At 43.8% G+C, this 24,220-nt stretch overlaps 1 protein-coding gene across 1 annotated transcript in view; it reads right to left on the bottom strand.

Annotated features, from left to right (window-relative positions):
• ppp1r14c (protein phosphatase 1, regulatory (inhibitor) subunit 14C) overlaps nucleotides 1-21,082 on the bottom strand; it is a 27,506-nt gene extending 6,424 nt beyond the window's left edge. Inside the window, exons 1-3 of the mRNA XM_036976422.1 lie at nucleotides 20,666-21,082; nucleotides 7,922-8,005; nucleotides 5,452-5,484 (exon numbers count right to left, since the gene is read on the bottom strand). Coding sequence (XP_036832317.1) covers nucleotides 5,452-5,484; nucleotides 7,922-8,005; nucleotides 20,666-20,899 — 351 coding nt within the window. The 5' untranslated portion in view covers nucleotides 20,900-21,082. The remainder of the gene's footprint in view (nucleotides 1-5,451; nucleotides 5,485-7,921; nucleotides 8,006-20,665) is intronic.
• Between the last annotated feature and the right edge of the window lie 3,138 nt (nucleotides 21,083-24,220).

Raw genomic sequence — 24,220 nt, 5'->3', positions numbered from 1 at the left:
GTTGTTTGTTCATGCTAATCTTGTTCATCCTAATGTTGTTTGTTCATACTAATGTTGTTCACACTAATGTTGTTTGTTCATGCTGTTGTTCACGCTAATGTTGTTTGTTCATACTAATGTTGTTCACACTAATGTTGTTTGTTCATGCTGTTGTTCACGCTAATGTTGTTTGTTCATACTAATGTTGTTCACGCTATTGTTGTTTGTTCATGCTAATGTTGTTCATCCTAATGTTGTTTGTTCATACTAATGTTGTTCACACTAATGTTGTTTGTTCATGCTGTTGTTCACGCTAATGTTGTTTGTTCATACTAATGTTGTTCACACTAATGTTGTTTGTTCATGCTGTTGTTCACGCTAATGTTGTTTGTTCATGCTGTTGTTCACGCTAATGTTGTTTGTTCATGCTGTTGTTCACACTAATGTTGTTTGTTCATGCTGTTGTTCACGCTAATGTTGTTTGTTCATACTAATGTTGTTTGTTCATGCTGTTGTTCACACTAATGTTGTTTGTTCATGCTGTTGTTCACACTAATGTTGTTTGTTCATGCTGTTGTTCACGCTAATGTTGTTTGTTCATACTAATGTTGTTTGTTCATGCTGTTGTTCACACTAATGTTGTTTGTTCATGCTAATGTTGTTTGTTCATACTAATGTTGTTTGTTCATACTAATGTTGTTCACACTAATGTTGTTTGTTCATGCTGTTGTTCACGCTAATGTTGTTTGTTCATACTAATGTTGTTCACACTAATGTTGTTTGTTCATGCTGTTGTTCACGCTAATGTTGTTTGTTCATGCTGTTGTTCACGCTAATGTTGTTTGTTCATGCTGTTGTTCACGCTAATGTTGTTTGTTCATGCTGTTGTTCACACTAATGCCGTTTGTTCATGCTAATGTTGTTCACGCTATTGTTGTTCACGTTAATGTTGTTTGTTCATGCTAATGTTGTTCATACTAATGTTGTTTGTTCATACTAATGTTGTTTGTTCATGCTAATGTTGTTCACGCTATTGTTGTTCACGTTAATGTTGTTTGTTCATGCTAATGTTGTTCACGCTATTGTTGTTTGTTCACTCTAATGTTGCTCACGCTAATGTGGTTTGTTCACGCTAATGATGCTCACGCTAATGTTGTTCATGCTAATGTTGTTCACGCTAATGTTGTTCATGCTAATGTTGCTCACACTAATGTTGTTTGTTCATGCTAATGTTGCTCACGCTATTGTTGTTCATGCTAATGTTGTTCACGCTAATGTTGTTCATGCTAATGTTGCTCACGCTAATGTTGTTCATGCTATTGTTGTTCACGTTATTGTTGTTTGTTCATGCTAATGTTGCTCACGCTATTGTTGCTCACGCTAATGTTGTTTGTTCACGCTAATGATGCTCACACTAATGTTGTGCACGCTAATGTTGCTCACGCTAATGTTGCTCACGCTAATGATGCTCACACTAATGTTGTGCATGCTAATGTTGTTCAAGCAAATTTTGTTCCCACTATTGTTGCTTACGCTAATGCTGTTCATGTTAATGTTGACAGTTTTGCACACTCTTGGTATTCTCTCAACCAGCTTCTTGAGGAATGCTTTTCCAACACTCTTGAAGGAGTTCCCACATATGCTGAGCACTTGTTGACTGCTTTTCCTTCACTCTGCAGTTCAACTCATCCCAAACCATCTTAAATGAGTTGAGGTCAGGTGATTGTGGAGGCCAGGTCATCTGATGCAGCACTCCATCACTCTCCTTCTTGGTCAAATAGCCCTGACACAGCCTGGAGGTGTGTTGGGTCATTGCTTTTTATTTTATTTATTAATTTAACAAGGCAAGTTAGTTAAGAACAAATTCTTACTTACAATGACGGCCTAGGAACAGTGGGTTAACTACCTTGTTCAGGGGCAGAACAACAGATTTGTAGCTTGTCAGCTCTGGGATATGATCTAGCAAGCAACCTTTCGGTTCCTAGCCCAACACTCTAACCACTAGGCTACCTGCCGTCACATTGAAAACAAATGATAGTCCCACTAAGCGGAAACCAGATGGGATGGCTTATCGCTGCAGAATTCTGTAGTAGCCATGCTGGTTAAGTGTGCCTTGAACTCTAAATAAATCACTGACAGCAAAGCACCCCCACACCATCACACCTCCTCCTACATGCTTCACGGTGGGAACCACACATGTGGAGATCATCCATTCACCTACTTTGAGTCTCACAAAGACACGACGATTGGAACCAAAAATCTCACATTTTGACTCATCGGACCAAAGAACAGATTTCCACCAGTCTAATGTCCATTGCTCGTGTTTCTTGGCCCAAGCAAGTCTCTTCTTCTTCTTGGTGTCCTTTAGTAGTGGTTCCTTTGCAGCAATTTGACCATGAAGGCCTGGTTCACACAGTCTCCTCTGAACAGTTGATGTCGAGATGTGTTTTTTACTTCAACTCTGTGAAGCATTTATTTGGGCTGCAATCTGAGGTGCAGTTAACTCTAATTATCCTCTGCAGCAGATTCTTCCTATTATCCAGCTGGGTCTTCCTGTCCTGTGGCGCTCCTCATGAGAGCCATAATCATAACAGCGCTTAATGGTTTTTGCGACTGCAATACAAAAGGCAAGTCAGTTAAAGACAAATTCTTATTTTCAATGACGGCCTAGGAACAGTGGGTTATCTGCCTTGTTCAGCGGCTCGGGGATTCGATCTTGCAACCTTTCGGTTACTAGTCCAACGCTCTAACCACTAGGCTACCCTGCCGCCTCTACACTCTAACCACTAGTCTACCCTACCGCCTCTACACTCTAACCACTAGTCTACCATACCGCCGCTACACTCTAACCACTAGGCTACCCTGCCGCCCCTCCACTCTAACCACTAGTCTACCCTACCGCCTCTACACTCTAACCACTAGTCTACCCTACCGCCTCTACACTCTAACCACTAGGCTGCCCTACCGCCTCCACACTCTAACCACTAGTCTACCCTACCGCCTCTACACTCTAACCACTAGGCTGCCCTACCGCCTCTACACTCTAACCACTAGTCTACCCTACCGCCTCTACACTCTAACCACTAGTCTACCCTACCGCCTCTACACTCTAACCACTAGGCTACCGCTCCGCCCAAAAAATGCTGATAACATTAAAACGACCATCGCATAAAAACTACTGGATCACAAGTGCAGGTCAGACAGTCAGACAAATTCCCACAATGCAATGGAATAAGTGGCATGAAGGACGTATGCCAAACATACTCAACCAAACATATACAAATACCAACCAGTGCAAATACCAAGGTCTATAGAACGCGTTTTAAAAGGAGTGAAGACCACTCCGACGTGCAGCTTCTACATCAGTGGGGACACCTTTTGGTTTTACGCCCTGGCGCTACACAGCTGACTCAAATCATCACACGTTTTATTTAATAACGAGTTGGTTAGTTGAATCAGCTGTGTAATGCTAGGTGTGTAATGCTAGGTGTGTAATGCTAGGTGTGTAATGCTAGGTGTGTAATGCTAGGTGTGTAATGCTAGGTGTGTAATGCTAGGTGTGTAATGCTAGGTGTGTAATGCTAGGGCAAGAAAAAAAATGAAAAAAAAAAGGTGCACCCAGAAGGGGCCCCGGGACAGAGTTTGAGAAACACCGCTCTAGGGATTAATGCTGTGATTGTGTGTGACGCACATCAACCGCTGTCAGCTTGGCTGGACGCCCATCATGCATACCAGTGACCTTGCTGCTGTTTCAAACTGACCTAATGCCGTCGGGCTCAAACAGCACGCACGCTCGCTCACTCACTGTCTTTGGGGGGTTGTGTCTTTTAGAGTACAGTCAGATTGAGGGTTGTCTTTTACAGTGTACAGTCAGAATGGGGTTGTGTGTTTTAGAGTACAGTCAGATTGGGGTCTTTTACAGTGTACAGTCAGAATGGGGTTGTGTCTTTTTCAGTGTACAGTCAGAATGGAGTTGTGTCTTTTAGAGTACAGTCAGAATGGGGTTGTGTCTTTTTCAGTGTACAGTCAGAATGGAGTTGTGTCTTTTAGAGTACAGTCAGATTGGGGTTGTGTGTTTTAGAGTACAGTCAGAATGGGGTTGTGTCTTTTACAGTGTACAGTCAGAATGGGGTTGTGTCTTTTACAGTGTACAGTCAGAATGGGGTTGTGTCTTTTAGAGTACAGTCAGATTGGGGTTGTGTCTTTTACAGTGTACAGTCAGAATGGGGTTGTGTCTTTTAGAGTACAGTCAGATTGGGGTTGTGTCTTTTAGAGTACAGTCAGATTGGGGTTGTGTCTTTTAGAGTACAGTCAGAATGGGGTTGATGTGTGCAGAGTGTACAGTCAGAATGGGGTTGATCTTCCTGTCTAGGTTGGCGCCCCCCCTTGGGTTGTGCCGTGGCGGAGATCTTTGTGGGCTATACTCGGCCTGTCTCAGGATGGTAAGTTGGTGGTTGAAGATATCCCTCTAGTGGTGTGGGGGCTGTGCTTTGGCAAAGTGGGTGGGGTTATATCCTTCCTGTTTGGCCCTGTCCGGGGGTGTCCTCGGATGGGGCCACAGTGTCTCCTGACCCCTCCTGTCTCAGCCTCCAGTATTTATGCTGCAGTAGTTTATGTGTCGGGGGGCTAGGGTCAGTTTGTTATATCTGGAGTACTTCTCCTGTCCTATTCGGTGTCCTGTGTGAATTTAAGTATGCTCTCTCTAATTCTCTCTTTCTCTCTTTCTTTCTCTCTCTCGGAGGACCTGAGCCCTAGGACCATGCCTCAGGACTACCTGACATGATGACTCCTTGCTGTCCCCAGTCCACCTGGCCGTGCTGCTGCTCCAGTTTCAACTGTTCTGCCTTATTATTATTCGACCATGCTGGTCATTTATGAACATTTGAACATCTTGGCCATGTTCTGTTATAATCTCCACCCGGCACAGCCAAAAGAGGGCTGGCCACCCCACATAGCCTGGTTCCTCTCTAGGTTTATAATCTCCACCCGGCACAGCCAGAAGAGGACTGGCCACCCCACATAGCCTGGTTCCTCTCTAGGTTTCTTCCTAGGTTCTGGCCTTTCTAGGGAGTTTTTCCTAGCCACCGTGCTTCTACACCTGCATTGCTTGCTGTTTGGGGTTTTAGGCTGGGGTTCTTTACAGCACTTTGAGATATCAGCTGATGAAAGAAGGGCAATATAAATACATTTGATTTGATTTGGTTCGCAGAGTGTAGAGTCAAAATGGGGTCCCACCCAAACACTCAGCTCGCCCCCCATCCTACCCAAACACTCAGCTCGCCCCACGTCCTACCCAAACACTCAGCTCGCCCCCCGTCTCACCCAAACACTCAGATCGCCCCCCCGTCCTACCCAAACACTCAGCTCGCCCCCCGTCCTACCCAAACACTCAGCTCGCCTACCGTCCCACCTAAACACTCAGCTCGCCCACGAGACAGAGACAGAGACAGAGAGACAGAGATCGCTACTCACCTCCGTGGGTTTATAGCAGTCCATTAAGGATTCCTGTTGAGAGAGAGAAGGACAATACGTGTTTTATGTTCCATATCAAGAACGTTTTTTAAACTAATTGAGTGAGCAGAAATGTAGTACACTGGGATTCAAACGTCAATCATCTGTTTGCTCACGGCACCAATAGGACATACGGTGAGGACATACGACAGAGACCGTTACAGGAGGTGAGGACAGTATAAATGGAACTTTAAATACATGCAAACATTTAGCGTTTGAATCATTCTATCTAGGCCATATGTTCAGTAGCTCATACAGAAGGAGAAATCTGCCCTGGCATCTATTAGTGGGAATCATAGGACAGAGACTGTTACAGGAGGTGAGGACATACGACAGAGACCGTTACAGGGGGTGAGGACATACGACAGAGACCGTTGCAAGGGGTGAGGACATACGACAGAGACCGTTACAGGAGGTGAGGACATACGACAGAGACCGTTACAGGAGGTGAGGACATACGACAGAGACCGTTACAGGGGGTGAGGACATACGACAGAGACCGTTACAGGAGGTGAGGACATACGACAGAGACCGTTACAGGGACGACGAAGACCGTTACAGGAGGTGAGGACATACGACAGAGACCGTTACAGGAGGTGAGGACATACGACAGAGACCGTTACAGGGGTGAGGACATACGACAGAGACCGTTACAGGAGGTGAGGACATACGACAGAGACCGTTACAGGAGGTGAGGACATACGACAGAGACCGTTACAGGAGGTGAGGACATACGACAGAGACTGTTACAGGGGGTGAGGACATACGACAGAGACCATTACAGGAGGTGAGGACATACAAAAGAGACCGTTACAGGAGGTGAGGACATACGACAGAGACCGTTACAGGGGGTGAGGACATACAACAGAGACCGTTACAGGGGTGAGGACATACGACAGAGACCGTTACAGGAGGTGAGGACATACGACAGAGACCGTTACAGGAGGTGAGGACATACGACAGAGACCGTTCAGGGGTGCGGACATACGACAGAGACCGTTACAGGGGTGAGGACATACGACAGAGACCGTTACAGGAGGTGAGGACATACGACAGAGACCGTTACAGGGGTGAGGACATACGACAGAGACCGTTACAGGAGGTGAGGACATACGACAGAGACCGTTACAGGGGTGAGGACATATGACAGAGACTGTTACAGGGACGACAGAGACCGTTACAGGGGGTGAGGACATACGACAGAGACTGTTACAGGGACGACAGAGACTGTTACAGGGGGTGAGGACATACGACAGAGACAGTTACAGGGACGACAGAGACTGTTACAGGGGTGAGGACATACGACAGAGACCGTTACAGGAGGTGAGGACATACGACAGAGACCGTTACAGGGGGTGAGGACATACGACAGAGACTGTTACAGGGACGACAGAGACTGTTACAGGGGGTGAGGACATACGACAGAGACAGTTACAGGGACGACAGAGACTGTTACAGGGGTGAGGACATACGACAGAGACTGTTACAGGAGGTGAGGACATACGACAGAGACCGTTACAGGAGGTGAGGACATACGACAGAGAATGTTACAGGAGGTGAGGACATACGACAGAGACCGTTACAGGAGGTGAGGACATACGACAGAGACCGTTACAGGGGGTGAGGACATACGACAGAATGATCTCACTAGCAAGAACAGGGAGTGTTCACTACTCTGTCTGTCTGTGTGTGTGTGTGTGTGTGTGTGTGTGTGTGTGTGTGTGTGTGTGTGTGTGTGTGTGTGTGTGTGTGAGTGTGACAGCATGGAGAACAAGACGGGTCAGATAGACAGAGTGTTTCACCTTCTTAAACAACAGGTCATTAAACCACACATCACTCAAGATTAAGAGTCACACACTTTTACACATTAACATCTATTACACAGGTCTTGGGAGGTATTATGAAGCATGATGCAGTTCCTATGCAGTATTATGAAGCATTATGCAGTTCCTATGCAGTATTATGAAGCATTATGCAGTTCCTATGCAGTATTATGAAGCATTATGCAGTTCCTATGCAGTATTATGAAGCATTATGCAGTTCCTATGCAGTATTATGAAGCATTATGTAGTTCCTATGCAGTATTATGGAGCATGATGCAGTTCCTATGCAGTATTATGAAGCATTATGCAGTATTATGAAGCATGATGCAGTTCCTATGCAGTATTATGAAGTTCTATGTAGTATTATGAAGCATGATGAAGTTCTATGTATTATTATGAAGCATGATGCAGTTCCTATGCAGTATTATGAAGCATAATGCAGTTCCTATGCAGTATTATGGAGCATTATGCAGTATTATGAAGCATTATGCAGTATTATGAAGCATTATGCAGTTCCTATGCAGTATTATGGAGCGTTATGCAGTTCCTATGCAGTATTATGGAGCATTATGGAGTTTTTATGCAGTAATGTGAAGGATTATGGGTACCTGTAGTTTGACGGCTCTCTCGTCTTCACTGTTGACTTCCAACAGGTCATCGATGTCTATCTCCACCTCTGGCATCTCCTCTTCCTGGAAATAAACATCAAAAATAACCATGAATCATCATCACCATCATCATCATCAATCATCGTCATCATCGTCATCATCATCACTATAAATCATCATCACCATAAATCATCATTATGACCACCATCATCATCAATCATTGTCATCATCACCATAAATAATCATCATCACTATAAACCATCATCATCAATCATCATCATCATCATCACCATAAATCATCATCATCATCACTATAAATCATCATCCCCATAAATCATCATCATCATCATCATCATCATAAATCATCATCACCATCATCCCCATAAATCATCATCACCATCATCCCCATAAATCATCATCATCATCATCCCCATAAATCATCATCATAAATCATCATCATCATCATAAATCATCATCACCATCATCCTCATAAATCATCATCATCCCCATAAATCATCATCATAAATCATCATCATCATCATCATCATCATCATAAATCATCATCCCCATAAATCATCATCATCATCATCATCCCCATAAATCATCATCATCATCATCATCATCATAAATCATCATCACCATCATCCCCATAAATCATCATCATCCCCATAAATCATCATCATAAATCATCATCATCATCATCATCATAAATCATCATCACCATCATCCCCATAAATCATCATCATCATCATCATCATCATCCCCATAAATCATCATCATCATCATCATCACCATCATCACCATCATCCCCATAAATCATCATCATCATCCCCATAAATCATCATCATCATCCTCATAAATCATCATCATCCTCATAAATCATCATCATCCTCATAAATCATAAATCATCATCATCCTCATAAATCATCATCATCCTCATAAATCATCATCATAAATCATCATCATCCTCATAAATCATCATCATCATCACCATAAATCATCATCATCATCACCATAAATCATCATCATCCTCATAAATCATCATCATCATCACCATAAATCATCATCATCATCACCATAAATCATCATCATCCTCATAAATCATCATCATCATCACCATAAATCATCATCATCCTCATAAATCATCATCATCCTCATAAATCATCATCATCCTCATAAATCATCACCATAAATCATCATCATCCTCATAAATCATCATCATAAATCATCATCATCCTCATAAATCATCATCATCCTCATAAATCATCACCATAAATCATCATCATCATCATCATAAATCATCATCATCATCCCCATAAATCATCATCATCATCCCCATAAATCATCATCATCCTCATAAATCATCATCATCATCCCCATAAATCATCATCATCATCATCATAAATCATCATCATCATCCTCATAAATCATCATCATCATCCTCATAAATCATCATCCTCATAAATCATCATCATCATCCTCATAAATCATCATCATCCTCATAAATCATCATCCTCATAAATCATCATCATCATCCTCATAAATCATCATCATCCTCATAAATCATCATCATCATCCCCATAAATCATCATCATCATCCTCATAAATCATCATCATCATCATCATAAATCATCATCATCATCCTCATAAATCATCATCATCATCCCCATAAATCATCATCATCATAAATTATCATCATCATCATCATCAGTGTAATATTGTCTCCATAACAGAGAAGACGTATGTTAATGTCATCCTGTCAGTCAGTCTCTGGGCTGCGTTGGGTAATGATACTAATGGTTCCATGCTTAACCAACCAACGACACTCTCTGTCTTGACACCACTACAATGATCTAACCCTTTCTGTCTGACACCACTACAATGATCTAACCCTTTCTGTCTGACACCACTACAATGATCTAAGCCTTTCAGTCTGACACCACTACAATGATCAAACCCTTTCTGTCTGACACCACTACAATGATCTAACCCTTTCTGTCTGACACCACTACAATGATCTAAGCCTTTCAGTCTGACACCACTACAATGATATGACTGCCTTTCATTTAACCGCCAGACTGGTTTCGTGTGTGTCTCTCTCTCTCTCTGTGTATCTCTCTCTCTCTGTGTGTGTGTGTGTGTGTCTCTCTCTCTATGTGTGTGTGTGTGTCTCTCTCTCTCGGTGTGTGTGTGTATCTGTCTCTCTCTCTCTGTGTGTGTGTGTCTCTCTCTGTGTGTGTGTGTGTGTGTCTCTCTCTCTCTATGTGTGTGTGCGTGTGTGTGTCTCTCTCTCTATGTGTGTGGGTGTGTGTCTCTCTCTGTGTGTGTGTGTGTGTGTATCTCTCTCTCTCTGTGTGTGTGTGTGTCTCTCTCTCTCTGTGTGTGTGTGTGTGTGTCTCTCTCTCTATGTGTGTGTGTGTGTCTCTCTCTCTCTGTGTGTGTGTGTGTGTGTATCTCTCTCTCTCTCTGTGTGTGTGTGTGTCTCTCTCTCTGTGTGTGTGTGTGTGTGTGTCTCTCTCTCTCTATGTGTGTGTGTCTCTCTCTCTCTGTGTGTGTGTGTATCTATCTCTCTCTCTCTGTGTGTTTGTCTCTCTCTCTCTTTGTGTGTGTCTCTCTCTCTCTCTGTGTGTGTGTATCTCTTTCTCTCTCTGTGTTGTGTGTGTGTGTGTGTGTGTGTGTGTGTGTGTGTGTGTGTGGCTGCAGGGTTGTGTTGGTATTCAACCTCATCATTAGTCTGACTGAGAGAGGGATTAACAGATGAAACTACAGCACACGGTGCATAGATTGTGTATGTGTGTGTGTGTGTGTGTGCAGGGTTGTGTTGGTATTCAACCTCATCATTAGTCTGACTGAGAGAGGGATTAACAGATGAAACTACAGCACACGGTGTGTAGGTTGTGTGTGTGTGTGTGTGTGTGTGTGTGTGTGTGTGTGTGACTGGTCACCTCTGAGTCCCTGACTCTCCTCCTACACTCGGTAATACTCCTCGTTAAAGAACAGCAAGATAATATTCCTTTGCTTTCTGAAAAGAGATAAATTCTCTCGTTCTCTGAGAGAGAAAGATATTCCCTGGTTATTTCTGACAAAGCTCTTCTGAGTTTCAGATATTAGCTTCATACCAGTCTCAAATCTTCAGCTTCATAGCAGTCTCAAATCTTCAGCTTCACATCAGTCTCAAATCTTCAGCTTCATATCAGTCTCAAATCTTCAGCTTCATATCAGTCTCAAATCTTCAGCTTCATACCAGTCTCAAATCTTCAGCTTCATACCAGTCTCAAATCTTCAGCTTCATATCAGTCTCAAATCTTCAGCTTCATATCAGTCTCAAATCTTCAGCTTTATATCAGTCTCAAATCTTCAGCTTCATAGCAGTCTCGAAGCTTCAGCTTCATAGCAGTCTCGAAGCTTCAGCTTCAGATGAGTGGTCATATGAGATGGGGGGGGGGGGTTAAGGTTAGAGTACAGGTTAGAGAAAATAGGATTTTGAATGGGACTGAATTGTGTGTCCCCACAAGGTTAGTTTTGCAAGACTGTGTGTGTGTGTGTGTCTGACCTGTTGTTACTGACTACGGAGCAGCCGGAAGCGTGTTGTGTTCAGTCTGCAGCTATAGTCTGATGTGGATCAACTCAGACAACCCCAAACAGATGACTCACACACACACAGTGTGTGTGCATGTCTGTCTGTCTGTCTGTGTGTGTGTAGGAGAGGAAGGGAGCATTAAGGCTCAGCTCATCACAACATCAAATAGACTATCTCTGTCACACACAGCAGGGTAGACATCCACAGTCCTGCCACACAGCAGGGTAGAGATCAGCAGTCCTGCCACACAGCAGGATAGAGATCCACAGTCCTGCCACACAGCAGGGTAGAGATTAGAGGTCGACCGATTATGATTTTTCAACTCCGATACAGATTATTGGAGGACCAAAAAAAGCCGATACCGATTAATCGGCCGATTTTTGTTTATTTATTTGTAATAATGACAATTGCAACAATACTGAATGAACACTTATTTTAACTTAATATAATACATCAATAAAATCAATTTATCCTCAAATGAATAATTTAACATGTTCAATTTGGTTTAAATAATGCAAAAACAAAGTGTTGGAGAAGAAAGTAAAAGTGCAATATGTGCCATGTAAGAAAGCTAACGTTTCAGTTCCTTGCTCAGAACATGAGAACATATGAAAGAAAGCTGGTGGTTCCTTTTAACATGAGTCTTCAATATTCCCAGGTAAGAAGTATTAGTTTGTAGTTAGTATAGTATTTATAGGACTATTTCTATCTATACCATTTGTATTTCATGTACCTTTGACTATTGGATGTTCTTATAGGCACTTTAGTATTGCCAGTGTAACAGTATAGCTTCCGTCCCTCTCCTTGCTCCTCCCTGGGCTCGAACCAGGAACACAACGACAACAGCCACCCTCGAAGCAGCATTACCCATGCAGAGCAAGGGGAACAACTTCTAGAAGGCTCAGAGTGAGTGAAGTTTGAAACGCTATTAGCGCGCGCTAACTAGCTAGCCATTTCACTTCGGTTACACCAGCCTCATCTCGGGAGTTGATTGGCTTGAAGTCATAAACAATGCAATGCTTGACGCACAACGAAGAGCTGCTGGCAAAACGCACTAAAGTGCTGTTTGAATGAATGTTTATGAGCCTGCTGCTGCCTACCCCTGCTCAGTCAGACTGCTCTATCAAATCAAAGACTTAGTTATAACATGATAACACATAGAAATACGGGCCTTAGGTCATTAGTAACCGGAAGGTTGCAAGTTCAAATCCCAGAGCTGACAAGGTACAAATCTGTCATTCTGCCCCTGAACAGGCAGTTAAATTTAATTAATAATTAAATTAAGGTCAAATAAAATAAATAAAACATTAATATGGTTGAATCCGGAAACTATCATCTCGAAAACAAAACGTTTATTCTTTTAGTGAAATACGGAACCGTTCTGTATTTTATCTAATGGATGGCATCTCTAAGTCTAAATATTCCTGTTACATTGCACAACCTTCAATGTTATGTCATAATTACGTAAAATTCTGGCAAATTAGTTCGCAGCGCGCCAGGCGGCCCAAACTGTTGCATATACCCTGACTCTGCGTGCAATGAACGCAAGAGAAGTGACACAATTTCACCTGGTTAATATTGCCTGCTAACCTGGATTTATTTTAGCTAAATATGCAGGTTTAAAAATATATACTCCTGTGTATTGATTTTAAGAAAGGCATTGATGTTTATGGTTAAGTACACATTGGAGCAACGACAGTCGTTGAATGATTGTTTTTTATAAGATAAGTTTAATGCTAGCTAGCAACTTACCTTGGCTTACTGCATTTGCGTAACATGCAGGCTCCTCGTGGAGTGCAATGTAATCAGGTGGTTAGAGCGTTGGACTAGTTAACTGCAAGATTGGATCCCCCGAGCTGACAAGGTAAAAATCTGTCAGGCAGAACGTTCCTAGGCCGTCATTGAAAATAAGAATGTGTGTTGGAGTCGTGCACGGCCACTCAGTCGTGGGTGAACAGGGAGTACAGGAAGGGACTAAGTAATCAATCAAATGTATTTATAAAGCCCTTTTTACATCAGCAGATGAGAGGCCCCCGTGTTGATGGTCAGTAAGTACCTGGTAAATTAAGGGTTAAATTTTAAAAATGAAAATGGCGGATGTGTTTTTACCTTCCCTCCCCACCTGGCGGAGGCCCATCAGGAAGTCCAGGATACAGTTGCAGAGGGAGGGGTTCAGTCCCAGAGTCCCAAGCTTGGGGATGAGCTTGGAGGGGACTATGGTGTTGAACGCTGAGCTGTAGTCAATGAACAGTATTCTTACGTAGGTATTCCTCTAGTCCAAGTGGGTGAAGGCATTGTGGGAGTGGATGATGGTGTTGATGTTGACCAGTCTTTCAAAGCATTTCACGGCTATAGATGTGAGTGCTACGGGTTGATAGTCATTTAGGGAGGTTACCTTGGTGTCCTTGGGCTGTGGGACTATGGAGGTCTGCTTGAAACATGTTGGTATTACAGACTCTTGAAACATGTAGGTATAACAGACTGGGTCAGGGAGGGGTTGAAAATGTTATGTGAAGACACCTGCCAGCTGGTCTGAGTACGCATCCTGGTAATCCATCTGGCCCCAAGGCCTTGTGAATGTTAACCTGTTTAGAGGGCTTACTCACATTGCCTGCGGAGAGAAAGAGCACACAGTCGTCTGGAACAACTGGTGCTGTCATGCATGGTTCAGTGTTGCTTGAGATCACACCGTCGTCTGGAACTCCTCCAGAACTTGCCTCGAGGCGAGCATTCAGCTCGTTCTGGAGAGTCCTTGGTAGTAAGAATCCTTCCAGGTAATTTAGTCAAATATCAAGGGTTCTCTCTTTCTCTCTCTGCTAGAACATAACGTTCTGAGAACTATGTGTTTGTTAGAGCTTGGTGAGTGTGGGGCTGTCTTATGGTTACTTTGCATAGAACCTTCCCAAAGCATTCTGGGAATGACGCAGGAACATTCTCAGCACATTTAAGGAACTTGACAACAACAACAAAAAACAAAAAGTGATTTTCTTGGTATTTCATTACTTTAACAGAACGTTTCCTAAACGTTCAAACACGGTTACATTTCATTTTACATTTTGGTCATGTTTTAAAGGAATGTTCTCCAACTGGTTTGACATGTGGAATGTTCAGAGAACATTCTAAGAATGTTATTTAAAAACATGTACATTCCATTCTCATTGTCAAAAAAAACCTCTCTCTCTTCTATCTTGTTAAGTGTGTTCAGGTGGGTTGGCCGAGTCCACTATTTGGCCAGACCTGATCTTAATGAGTGCTTGTTTCCTTTGAAATGGGGTCTGTTCATATAGTAAAGAGTCCATCCTGGTGACACAGCGGACTCATTCCACATGGATAGAAAACAGAAGACCACAGGTTAAAATCCCACTGATGCCGTGCCACAATAAAGAAACTACATTGTTGCTATTAAAATTATTATTGAAACATTCAGTGAAGGAATTTACTCAAAAACCTCAAAATAACCTTTAACTTCCGCTCTCAGAGCGGCAATAAAACCTCCCAGTAAAACATTATATTTTACCAGTCAGGAAACGTACGGCTTCCTTCCCCACAACCAATGTGAAACCAAAAATATACCTTCCCACAACTTCCAAGGAACCACATGTGCTAGCTGGGCTCTCTCTCTCTCTCTCTCTGACTGCTGCAGCTGTGTTAACTCTGACTGGCTCTTATTGGCGCAGGGATCTATGAAGCGAGCAATGAGGACACACACACTCATTACACAGACCCCAACCCCATGTCTGTTCTGGCTGGCAGAAAACACACAAAGACACGCTCGCTGTCACACACACACACAGCCCGTCATACCTCTGTGATGACAGACTGCTGTGTGTCACTAAGGGAAGGAGGTCAGAGCGAGAGGAGCTGATTGGTTGACGGAGAGAAGCACAACATCAGCATGTCATTCTTTAACCCACTGCCCTTCTTTCCTCCATTCTTCCTCTTCTCCTCTTCTCCTAGCCCCATCCCCCCTTTCTCTGCTTGGGCAGCATACTGCATGATACGGAGAACACTCACACACACACACACACACATTCTCAGCTCTTTAAATGTTAAAGAACCCACCAATCGTCGGTGAGCACCTGAGAAAGCATTTCAATGTGTTGGTCAATACCATCTACCGGACCAGAAGGGTTAAGAAGATCCAACAACATCACAGACACACAGACACAGTATTACAACCCCATACCAGAGGAGACTATAGACACAGTATTACAACCCCATACCAGAGGAGACTATAGACACAGTATTAGAACCCCATACCAGAGGAGACTATAGACACAGTATTAGAACCCCATACCAGAGGAGACTATAGACACAGTATTACAACCCCATACCAGAGGAGACTATAGACACAGTATTAGAACCCCATACCAGAGGAGACTATAGACACAGTATTAGAACCCCATACCAGAGGAGGCTATAGACACAGTATTACAACCCCATACCAGAGGAGACTATAGACACAGTATTAGAACCCCATACCAGAGGAGACTATAGACACAGTATTAGAACCCCATACCAGAGGAGACTATAGACACAGTATTAGAACCCCATACCAGAGGAGACTATAGACACAGTATTAGAACCCCATACCAGAGGAGGCTATAGACACAGTATTACAACCCCATACCAGAGGAGGCTATAGACACAGTATTACAACCCCATACCAGAGGAGGCTATAGACACAGTATTAGAACCCCATACCAGAGGAGACTATAGACACAGTATTACAAGCCCATACCAGAGGAGGCTATAGACACAGTATTACAACCCCATACCAGAGGAGACTATAGACACAGTATTAGAACCCCATACCAGAGGAGACTATAGACACAGTATTAGAACCCCATACCAGAGGAGGCTATAGACACAGTATTACAACCCCATACCAGAGGAGACTATAGACACAGTATTAGAACCCCATACCAGAGGAGACTATAGACACAGTATTAGAACCCCATACCAGAGGAGACTATAGACACAGTATTAGAACCCCATACCAGAGGAGGCTATAGACACAGTATTACAACCCCATACCAGAGGAGACTATAGACACAGTATTAGAACCCCATACCAGAGGAGACTATAGACACAGTATTAGAACCCCATACCAGAGGAGGCTATAGACACAGTATTACAACCCCATACCAGAGGAGACTATAGACACAGTATTAGAACCCCATACCAGAGGAGACTATAGACACAGTATTACAACCCCATACCAGAGGAGACTATAGACACAGTATTAGAACCCCATACCAGAGGAGACTATAGACACAGTATTAGAACCCCATACCAGAGGAGGCTATAGACACAGTATTACAACCCCATACCAGAGGAGACTATAGACACAGTATTAGAACCCCATACCAGAGGAGACTATAGACACAGTATTAGAACCCCATACCAGAGGAGACTATAGACACAGTATTAGAACCCCATACCAGAGGAGACTATAGACACAGTATTAGAACCCCATACCAGAGGAGGCTATAGACACAGTATTACAACCCCATACCAGAGGAGGCTATAGACACAGTATTACAACCCCATACCAGAGGAGGCTATAGACACAGTATTAGAACCCCATACCAGAGGAGACTATAGACACAGTATTACAAGCCCATACCAGAGGAGGCTATAGACACAGTATTACAACCCCATACCAGAGGAGGCTATAGACACAGTATTAGAACCCCATACTAGAGGAGGCTATAGACACAGTATTACAACCCCATACCAGAGGAGGCTATAGACACAGTATTACAACCCCATACCAGAGGAGGCTATAGACACAGTATTAGAACCCCATACCAGAGGAGACTATAGACACAGTATTACAAGCCCATACCAGAGGAGGCTATAGACACAGTATTACAACCCCATACCAGAGGAACCCACAGACACAGTATTAGAACCCCATACCAGAGGAGACTATAGACACAGTATTACCATCTAACCTACCTGACGTTAACCCTTCCTTCAAATCAGTATTTTCTTTAAGAACCTGAAAACATATCATTCTAAACTATTCGGGTTGACATTACGAATGAATTAAAACAGATTTGATCTGGATTCCAGCATTGCGTAGGGGCCCCCTGCTCATTTAATCTCAGTGAGTAGGATGGGAGATGATCATTTTAAAACCTTTCCAGGAAAACAAACACATTGGGAAGCTCAGGACACCAAATCACATCCCCATAACACCAAATCACATCCCCAAAACACCAAATCACATCCCCAAAACACCAAATCACATCCCCAAAACACCAAATCACACCCCCAAAACACAAGACAATGTCCTGTAAAACAGTCCAAAAGACGACTTCGGACAATGTCGATCTGTCCCTGTCTGTCGGTATGTCCATCTGTCTCTATGTCCATCTGTCTTTATGTCAGTCTGTCCCTGTCTGTATGTCTGTTTGTCGCTCTGTCCCTGTCTCTCTATGTCTGTCTGTCTCTATGTCTGTCTCTCTATGTCTGTCTGTCTCTATGTCTGTCTGTCTCTATGTCTGTCTGTCTCTGTCCGTCCGTCTCTCTATGTCTGTCCGTCCGTCTCTCTATGTCTGTCCGTCTGTCTCTCTATGTCTGTCCGTCTGTCTCTCTTTAGGCCTACTGACAGACCACTTTTCTATGATTGTAAAGGTGTGCTTGGCAGATTGTAAAGGTGTGCTTGGCAGATTGTAAAGGTGTGCTTGACTGATTGTAAAGGTGTGCTTGGCAGATTGTAAAGGTGTGCTTGGCAGATTGTAAAGGTGTGCTTGGCAGATTGTAAAGGTGTGCTTGGCAGATTGTAAAGGTGTGCTTGGCAGATTGTAAAGGTGTGCTTGGCAGATTGTAAAGGTGTGCTTGGCAGATTGTAAAGGTGGGCCTGGCAGATTGTAAAGGTGGGCCTGGCAGATTGTAAAGGTGTGCTTGGCAGATTGTAAAGGTGGGCCTGGCAGATTGTAAAGGTGTGCTTGGCAGATTGTAAAGGTGGGCCTGGCAGATTGTAAAGGTGGGCCTGGCAGATTGTAAAGGTGTGCTTGGCAGATTGTAAAGGTGGGCCTGGCAGATTGTAAAGGTGTGCTTGGCAGATTGTAAAGGTGGGCCTGGCAGATTGTAAAGGTGTGCTTGGCAGATTGTAAAGGTGGGCCTGGCAGATTGTAAAGGTGTGCCTGGCAGATTGTAAAGGTGTGCTTGGCAGATTGTAAAGGTGGGCCTGGCAGATTGTAAAGGTGGGCTTGGCAGATTGTAAAGGTGTGCTTGGCAGATTGTAAAGGTGTGCTTGGCAGATTGTAAAGGTGTGCTTGGCAGATTGTAAAGGTGTGCTTGGCAGATTGTAAAGGTGTGCTTGGCAGATTGTGAAGGTGTGCTTGGCAGATTGTAAAGGTGTGCTTGGCAGATTGTAAAGGTGTGCTTGGCAGATTGTAAAGGTGTGCTTGGCAGATTGTAAAGGTGGGCCTGGCAGATTGTAAAGGTGTGCTTGGCAGATTGTAAAGGTGTGCTTGGCAGATTGTAAAGGTGGACCTGGCAGATTGTAAAGGTGAGCCTGGCAGATTGTAACCTACTAGGCTACAAAAGGAGTCTGAGGCGTTAAGCTGTGTGGTGTCTTTCATGACCTCTGTCATTCATCTGTTCTGCTCCACCCTCACTGCGCTGCTGCCTTCCCCAGGAAGAGACACTGCAGCCTGGGGGGAGTGGGGACAATAGACCAGGGAGAGACACTGCAGCCTGGGGGGAGTGGGGACAATAGACCAGGGAGAGCAAGGGAGCTGAATAATCGACCCAAAGCGCCCATAAAAACAGTCCTGGGTAACTGCATACATGGAGTGTATCTGAAGGTGAGTGAGTCAACAGAAGTGGGAGGGTCAACAGAAGTGGGAGGGTCAACAGAAGTGGAAGGGTCAACAGAAGTGGGAGGGTCAACAGAAGTGGGAGGATCAACAGAAGTGGGAGGATCAACAGAAGTGGGAGGGTCAACAGAAGTGGGAGGGTCAACAGAAGTGGAAGGGTCAACAGAAGTGGGAGGGTCAACAGAAGTGGGAGGGTCAACAGAAGTGGGAGGATCAACAGAAGTGGGAGGGTCAACAGAAGTGGGAGGGTCAACAGAAGTGGGCGGGTCAACAGAAGTGGGCGGGTCAACAGAAGTGTAACATTTTAGTTAAGCTTAACCCTATCCCTTTTCCTAACCTTAACCTCAGTCTCCTAACCTGCCACTTAATTATCCTAAACGTGCTACATTAATCCTCCTAACCTGCCACGTTAGTCATCTTAACCTGCTTCGTAAACGTTAAGCAGACCCGTGGTGCACCTGGCTAAGAGCGGTCTAACCATAATAGAGTGTTCATTTTACACACATGGCTGTTGATTCACCCACTCCTTTTGCAATGCCCACTTTCAAACACACTGTGTTGCCTGTTGCGAGTGGGAGACTATCTTCAGGTCAGACACTATTGATCCCACATCATTTAAAGGCCTCGCTATGATAAAGCACATACTACAAAAAAAGGTGCCATTTTCGGTTCCAGGTAGAACTCTTTTCGGTTCCAGGTAGAACTCTTTTCGGTTCCAGGTAGAACTCTTTTCGGTTCCAGGTAGAACTCTTGTTCCAAGTCAGATAAACAAACAGCCGACCGACCGCCCGGGGCCGTCCGCATGGTCCTAAAGCCCTCCGTTGCCTCGTTTTGTATCACATTACAATGGTAAAACTGGGGGGTGGGGGTGGGGAACAAAACGGCTATTTTAGAATGTGTGTGTGGGGGGGCAAAAATGCTATTTTAGAATGTGGGGGGGGCATGTCCCCCCCGTCCCCAGTGAAAGTTGCACCCATGAGTAAAACCGTTTCCAAAGACAATTCTACATGGAACCCAAAATATTTCTTCCTGAAACCAAAAAAAGGTTCTACCTGGAACCAAAAAATAGATTATCCTATGGGGGCAGCCAAAGAGCCCTTTCTAGAACCCTTTTTTTCTAAGAGAGTACCCAGTGGAGAGGAGACTAGACTATCGTGGGCGTTTAGGTTTATTTACTGCTACTGCCTACAGAAATATTATGCATCAGAATGCTAGACTATAAAGTAGCCTACTATCACCAATAATAAATACACTGTAGCATACAGTCAGAGGAATCAACGGAATATATTATACCACCAGCCAGGTCGGGGAAAGCCCTTCTCTCCTCACCTCACAGTCGTACAGATCGCTCAGTTGTTCAATAATCCACTCCTCCAAGATCAGTCTCTTCCGCAGCTCCTTCCTGTCGTATTTCACCGTCACTTTCCCCTGCTTCCTCTGGACCGGGTCGTCCCGCGGCATGGGTCCGGACCCAGCGCACCCTACCCCGGCCAGCGGCTGGAAGAACACCCGGCTGGCGGCCGCAGGCAACGGGGCGCTCGTCTCGGTGCTGGCGGCTGACATTGCAGTGTTTTGTGTGTGTGTGAGAGAGAGAGAGAGAGAGAGAGAGAGAGAGAGAGAGAGAGAGAGAGAGAGAGAGAGAGAGCGACGGAGGGAGCTACTGTACTGCCTGGCTAAGAAATGAACACCGTTTTTAAAACACCTGCTACTTAAAATACAGCGCGCTCAGAGGAGGGCAGTGATGATGTGTGTGATAGCCTAGCGGCCAGCCTAATACCAATGATGGATTTACCCATTAGGCAACACTTCATTTTAAAAGGGGTCCTTATTACGGTGTAATTCATTGTGATAATACATAGTTGTAACTAACTGATGGTAATTACAGTCTGTAATTACAGAGGTGTAACAATGAATGTTAAAACAAATGTTAACGTTTCAGATTGTGTAACGGATGTGAAACGGCTAGCTAGTTAGCAGTGGTGCGCGCTAAATAGCGTTTCAATCGGTGACGTCACTTGCTCTGAGACCTTGAAGTAGTGGTTCCCCTTTTGCTCTGCAAGGGCCGTGGCTTTTGTGGAGCGATGGGTAACGATGCTTCGTGGGTGACTGTTGTTGATGTGTGCAGAGGGTCCCTGGTTACACTTGCACATTTCAGCCTCCCCCTCATTGATACAACTCTGCAACAAAGGGTTCTGAAGTATGATTCCCAGGCCCAATAGCAAAAAGGAGTTCACAATGCCTATAAATTGTTAAATTAATACATGGCGCATCTTAGCTAGCAAGCTAGACATCGTCATAAATCAAGGGCGACAATCTACTGGCAAATCCTTTTTAAATTATTATCATGTGAAGAGAAATTATAGATAAAACGTACCGGTGCTCACTGGCCATTGGATATAAACATTACACAAATTAAATAATGAGTGGTTTGGATGGAATCTGTGGCTAACTGCAAACGTTGCAAAGCCATCATTAGCCTGCTTTTCAGTGTTGTGGATGTGTGGTCCAAGTCTGGGTTTTAGGGTCTCTTTTCCAACCTTAAAAGGATAAACGTTCACATGCAACACCATGGGCCAGAAAAAGGTTGAATACATTGGTCATGCTGTCAATCCAGCATGACTTCTGCCGTGTTCAAGACAACTGGAAACTTGGAAATCTCAGACTTCAGTCAGTTCAAGACAACAGAGAACTCTGAAAAAAAATTTGCTCTGAATGGGAAAATACATTTTGAACGGTCATCCAACTTCCAAGTCGGGGACTCTGGCCTCTTTCTAGAGCTCCGACCTGAAGATCACCGACGTCCTCCCCCCCCTAGCTAAATCACGTGTAACACCTAGTAATTACATTGTACTTGTGCAGATTTGACATGTAATCTGATTTGGTTATCTTCTCACTTCACGACACGCGTACAGTAGACCCCAGCTTGACCTATAGCTGATCTGTTTTTTGTGAAACCAAGTTAACGCAAATGGTACAAGTTCTATCAACAACATTCAGCGGACATTTCGAAGAGTGTGCGTTCATGGGTAATTAACATAATTAGAGACTGTGTAATTTAATTTTACCTTTATTTAACTAGGCAAGTCAGTTAAGAACAAATTCTTATTTACAATGATGGCCAATTCAGGGGCAGAAGGACAGATTTGTACCTTGTCAGCTCGGGGGTTTGAACTTGCAACCTTCCGGTTACTAGTCCAACGCTCTAACCACTAGGCTACCCTGCCGTAATCTCGGGACACCCAGCGCATCTGTCCACAAGACAACATTGTGATCGTTATTACTGAATGCAATGCAGTGAAGAAACTAAAAACACTTGATTGGTGAATTTAGGGAAAATTTAGTGGAAACAAGCGAGGTAACAAGCATTCGTTGTTATACTTTTGTAATTACAGACTGCAATTAGCACCAGTTGCCATGTTATTATTATAGTGTAATTGAGTTATTACAATTAACAACAACGCTTGTTCGTGTTATTACAAATAATTACACTGTAAAAAAGGACCCAACCATTCATTATGCTGAATCAAATGTGTTAGTGCCGAGATGGAACAAATACCTGCATGTAAAACAAATAACAGCGTTTAAAGCTCGATAAACCTTTTAACCTTGATCAAGCCTTTTAGAAAGGCCCAACCTTTAGATATTTGATCAGGTTGGATCAGATAAATGATATTTGATCAGATAAATTGATCAGGTTAGATCTGGCACTTATAATGAACAAAAATAGAATAAGCAACATGCAATAATTTCAACGATTTTACGGAGTTAATTCGTATAAGGAAATCAGTCAATTGAAAAAAAAATTCATTAGGCCCTAATGAATTTCACCTGAAAGGGCATAGGCCCACCCACTGGGGAGCCAGGCCCAGCCAATCAGAATTCATTTTTCCACACAAAATAGCATTATTACAGACAGAAATACCCCCTCAGTTTCATCAGCTGCCCGGGCGGCTGGTCTCAAGACGATCCCGCAGGTGAAGAAGCCTGATGTGGAGGTCCTGGACTGGCGTGGTTACACATGGTCAGCGGTTGTGGGGCCGGTTGGACGTACTGCCAAATTCTCCAAAACGACGTTGGAGGCGGCTTATGGTAGAGAAATTAACATTAAATTCTCTGGCAACAGCTCCGCTGGACATTCCTGAAGTCAGCACGCCAATTACACGCTCCCTCAAAACTTGAGACATCTCTAGCATTGTGTTGTGTGACAAAACTGCACATTTGAGAGTTGCCTTTTATTGTCTCCAGCACAAGGTGCACCTATGTAATGACCATGCTGTTTAAATCAGCTTCTTGATATACCACACCTGTCAGGTGGATGGATTATCTTGGTAAAAGGAGAAATGCTCACTAACAGGGATGTAAACAAATTTGTGCCCAAAATTTGAGAGAAATAAGCTTTTTGTGCAAATGGAACATTTCTGGGATCTTTTATTTCAGCTCATGAAACACGGGACCAACAATTTACATGTTGAGTTTATATATCATCTTGTTGTGTATATTTTTCCACCCTCAACTTTTGCTTAGACTATAAATGATTAGTGATTTATACATTTTAAAGTGGAGTCTGTAGTTGGGGTTACCTACCCAGCCCCCCACAGTCTCCCTACTAACCAAGGCAGCATCTCAAATGACACCCCGTTCCCTATGAAGCGGAAAGGAACTAGTGCAATTTGGGACAGACACATCCCTGTCTCCCTGTAGGTTTAACTTGGACCGATCCGTCTCTCTGCAGACCCTGTCCTCTCCCAAAGGCAGCAAAGAGCTGAGGGAGACTGTCATTAATACCCGAGCTTATATAAGATGATCACAAACGCTCTAAAGTAATTCTGTCCCCAATCAGAGCTCTGTGCTTCTCCCCAACCGGGCTATATAACCACAGCGCAC

The sequence above is a fragment of the Oncorhynchus mykiss genome, chromosome 4, assembly GCF_013265735.2.
Source record: "Oncorhynchus mykiss isolate Arlee chromosome 4, USDA_OmykA_1.1, whole genome shotgun sequence".
Classification (NCBI taxonomy): Eukaryota; Metazoa; Chordata; class Actinopteri; order Salmoniformes; family Salmonidae; genus Oncorhynchus; species Oncorhynchus mykiss.
The sequence above is the reverse complement of the archived record's forward strand: the minus strand, read 5'-3'. Positions and strand labels throughout refer to the sequence as shown.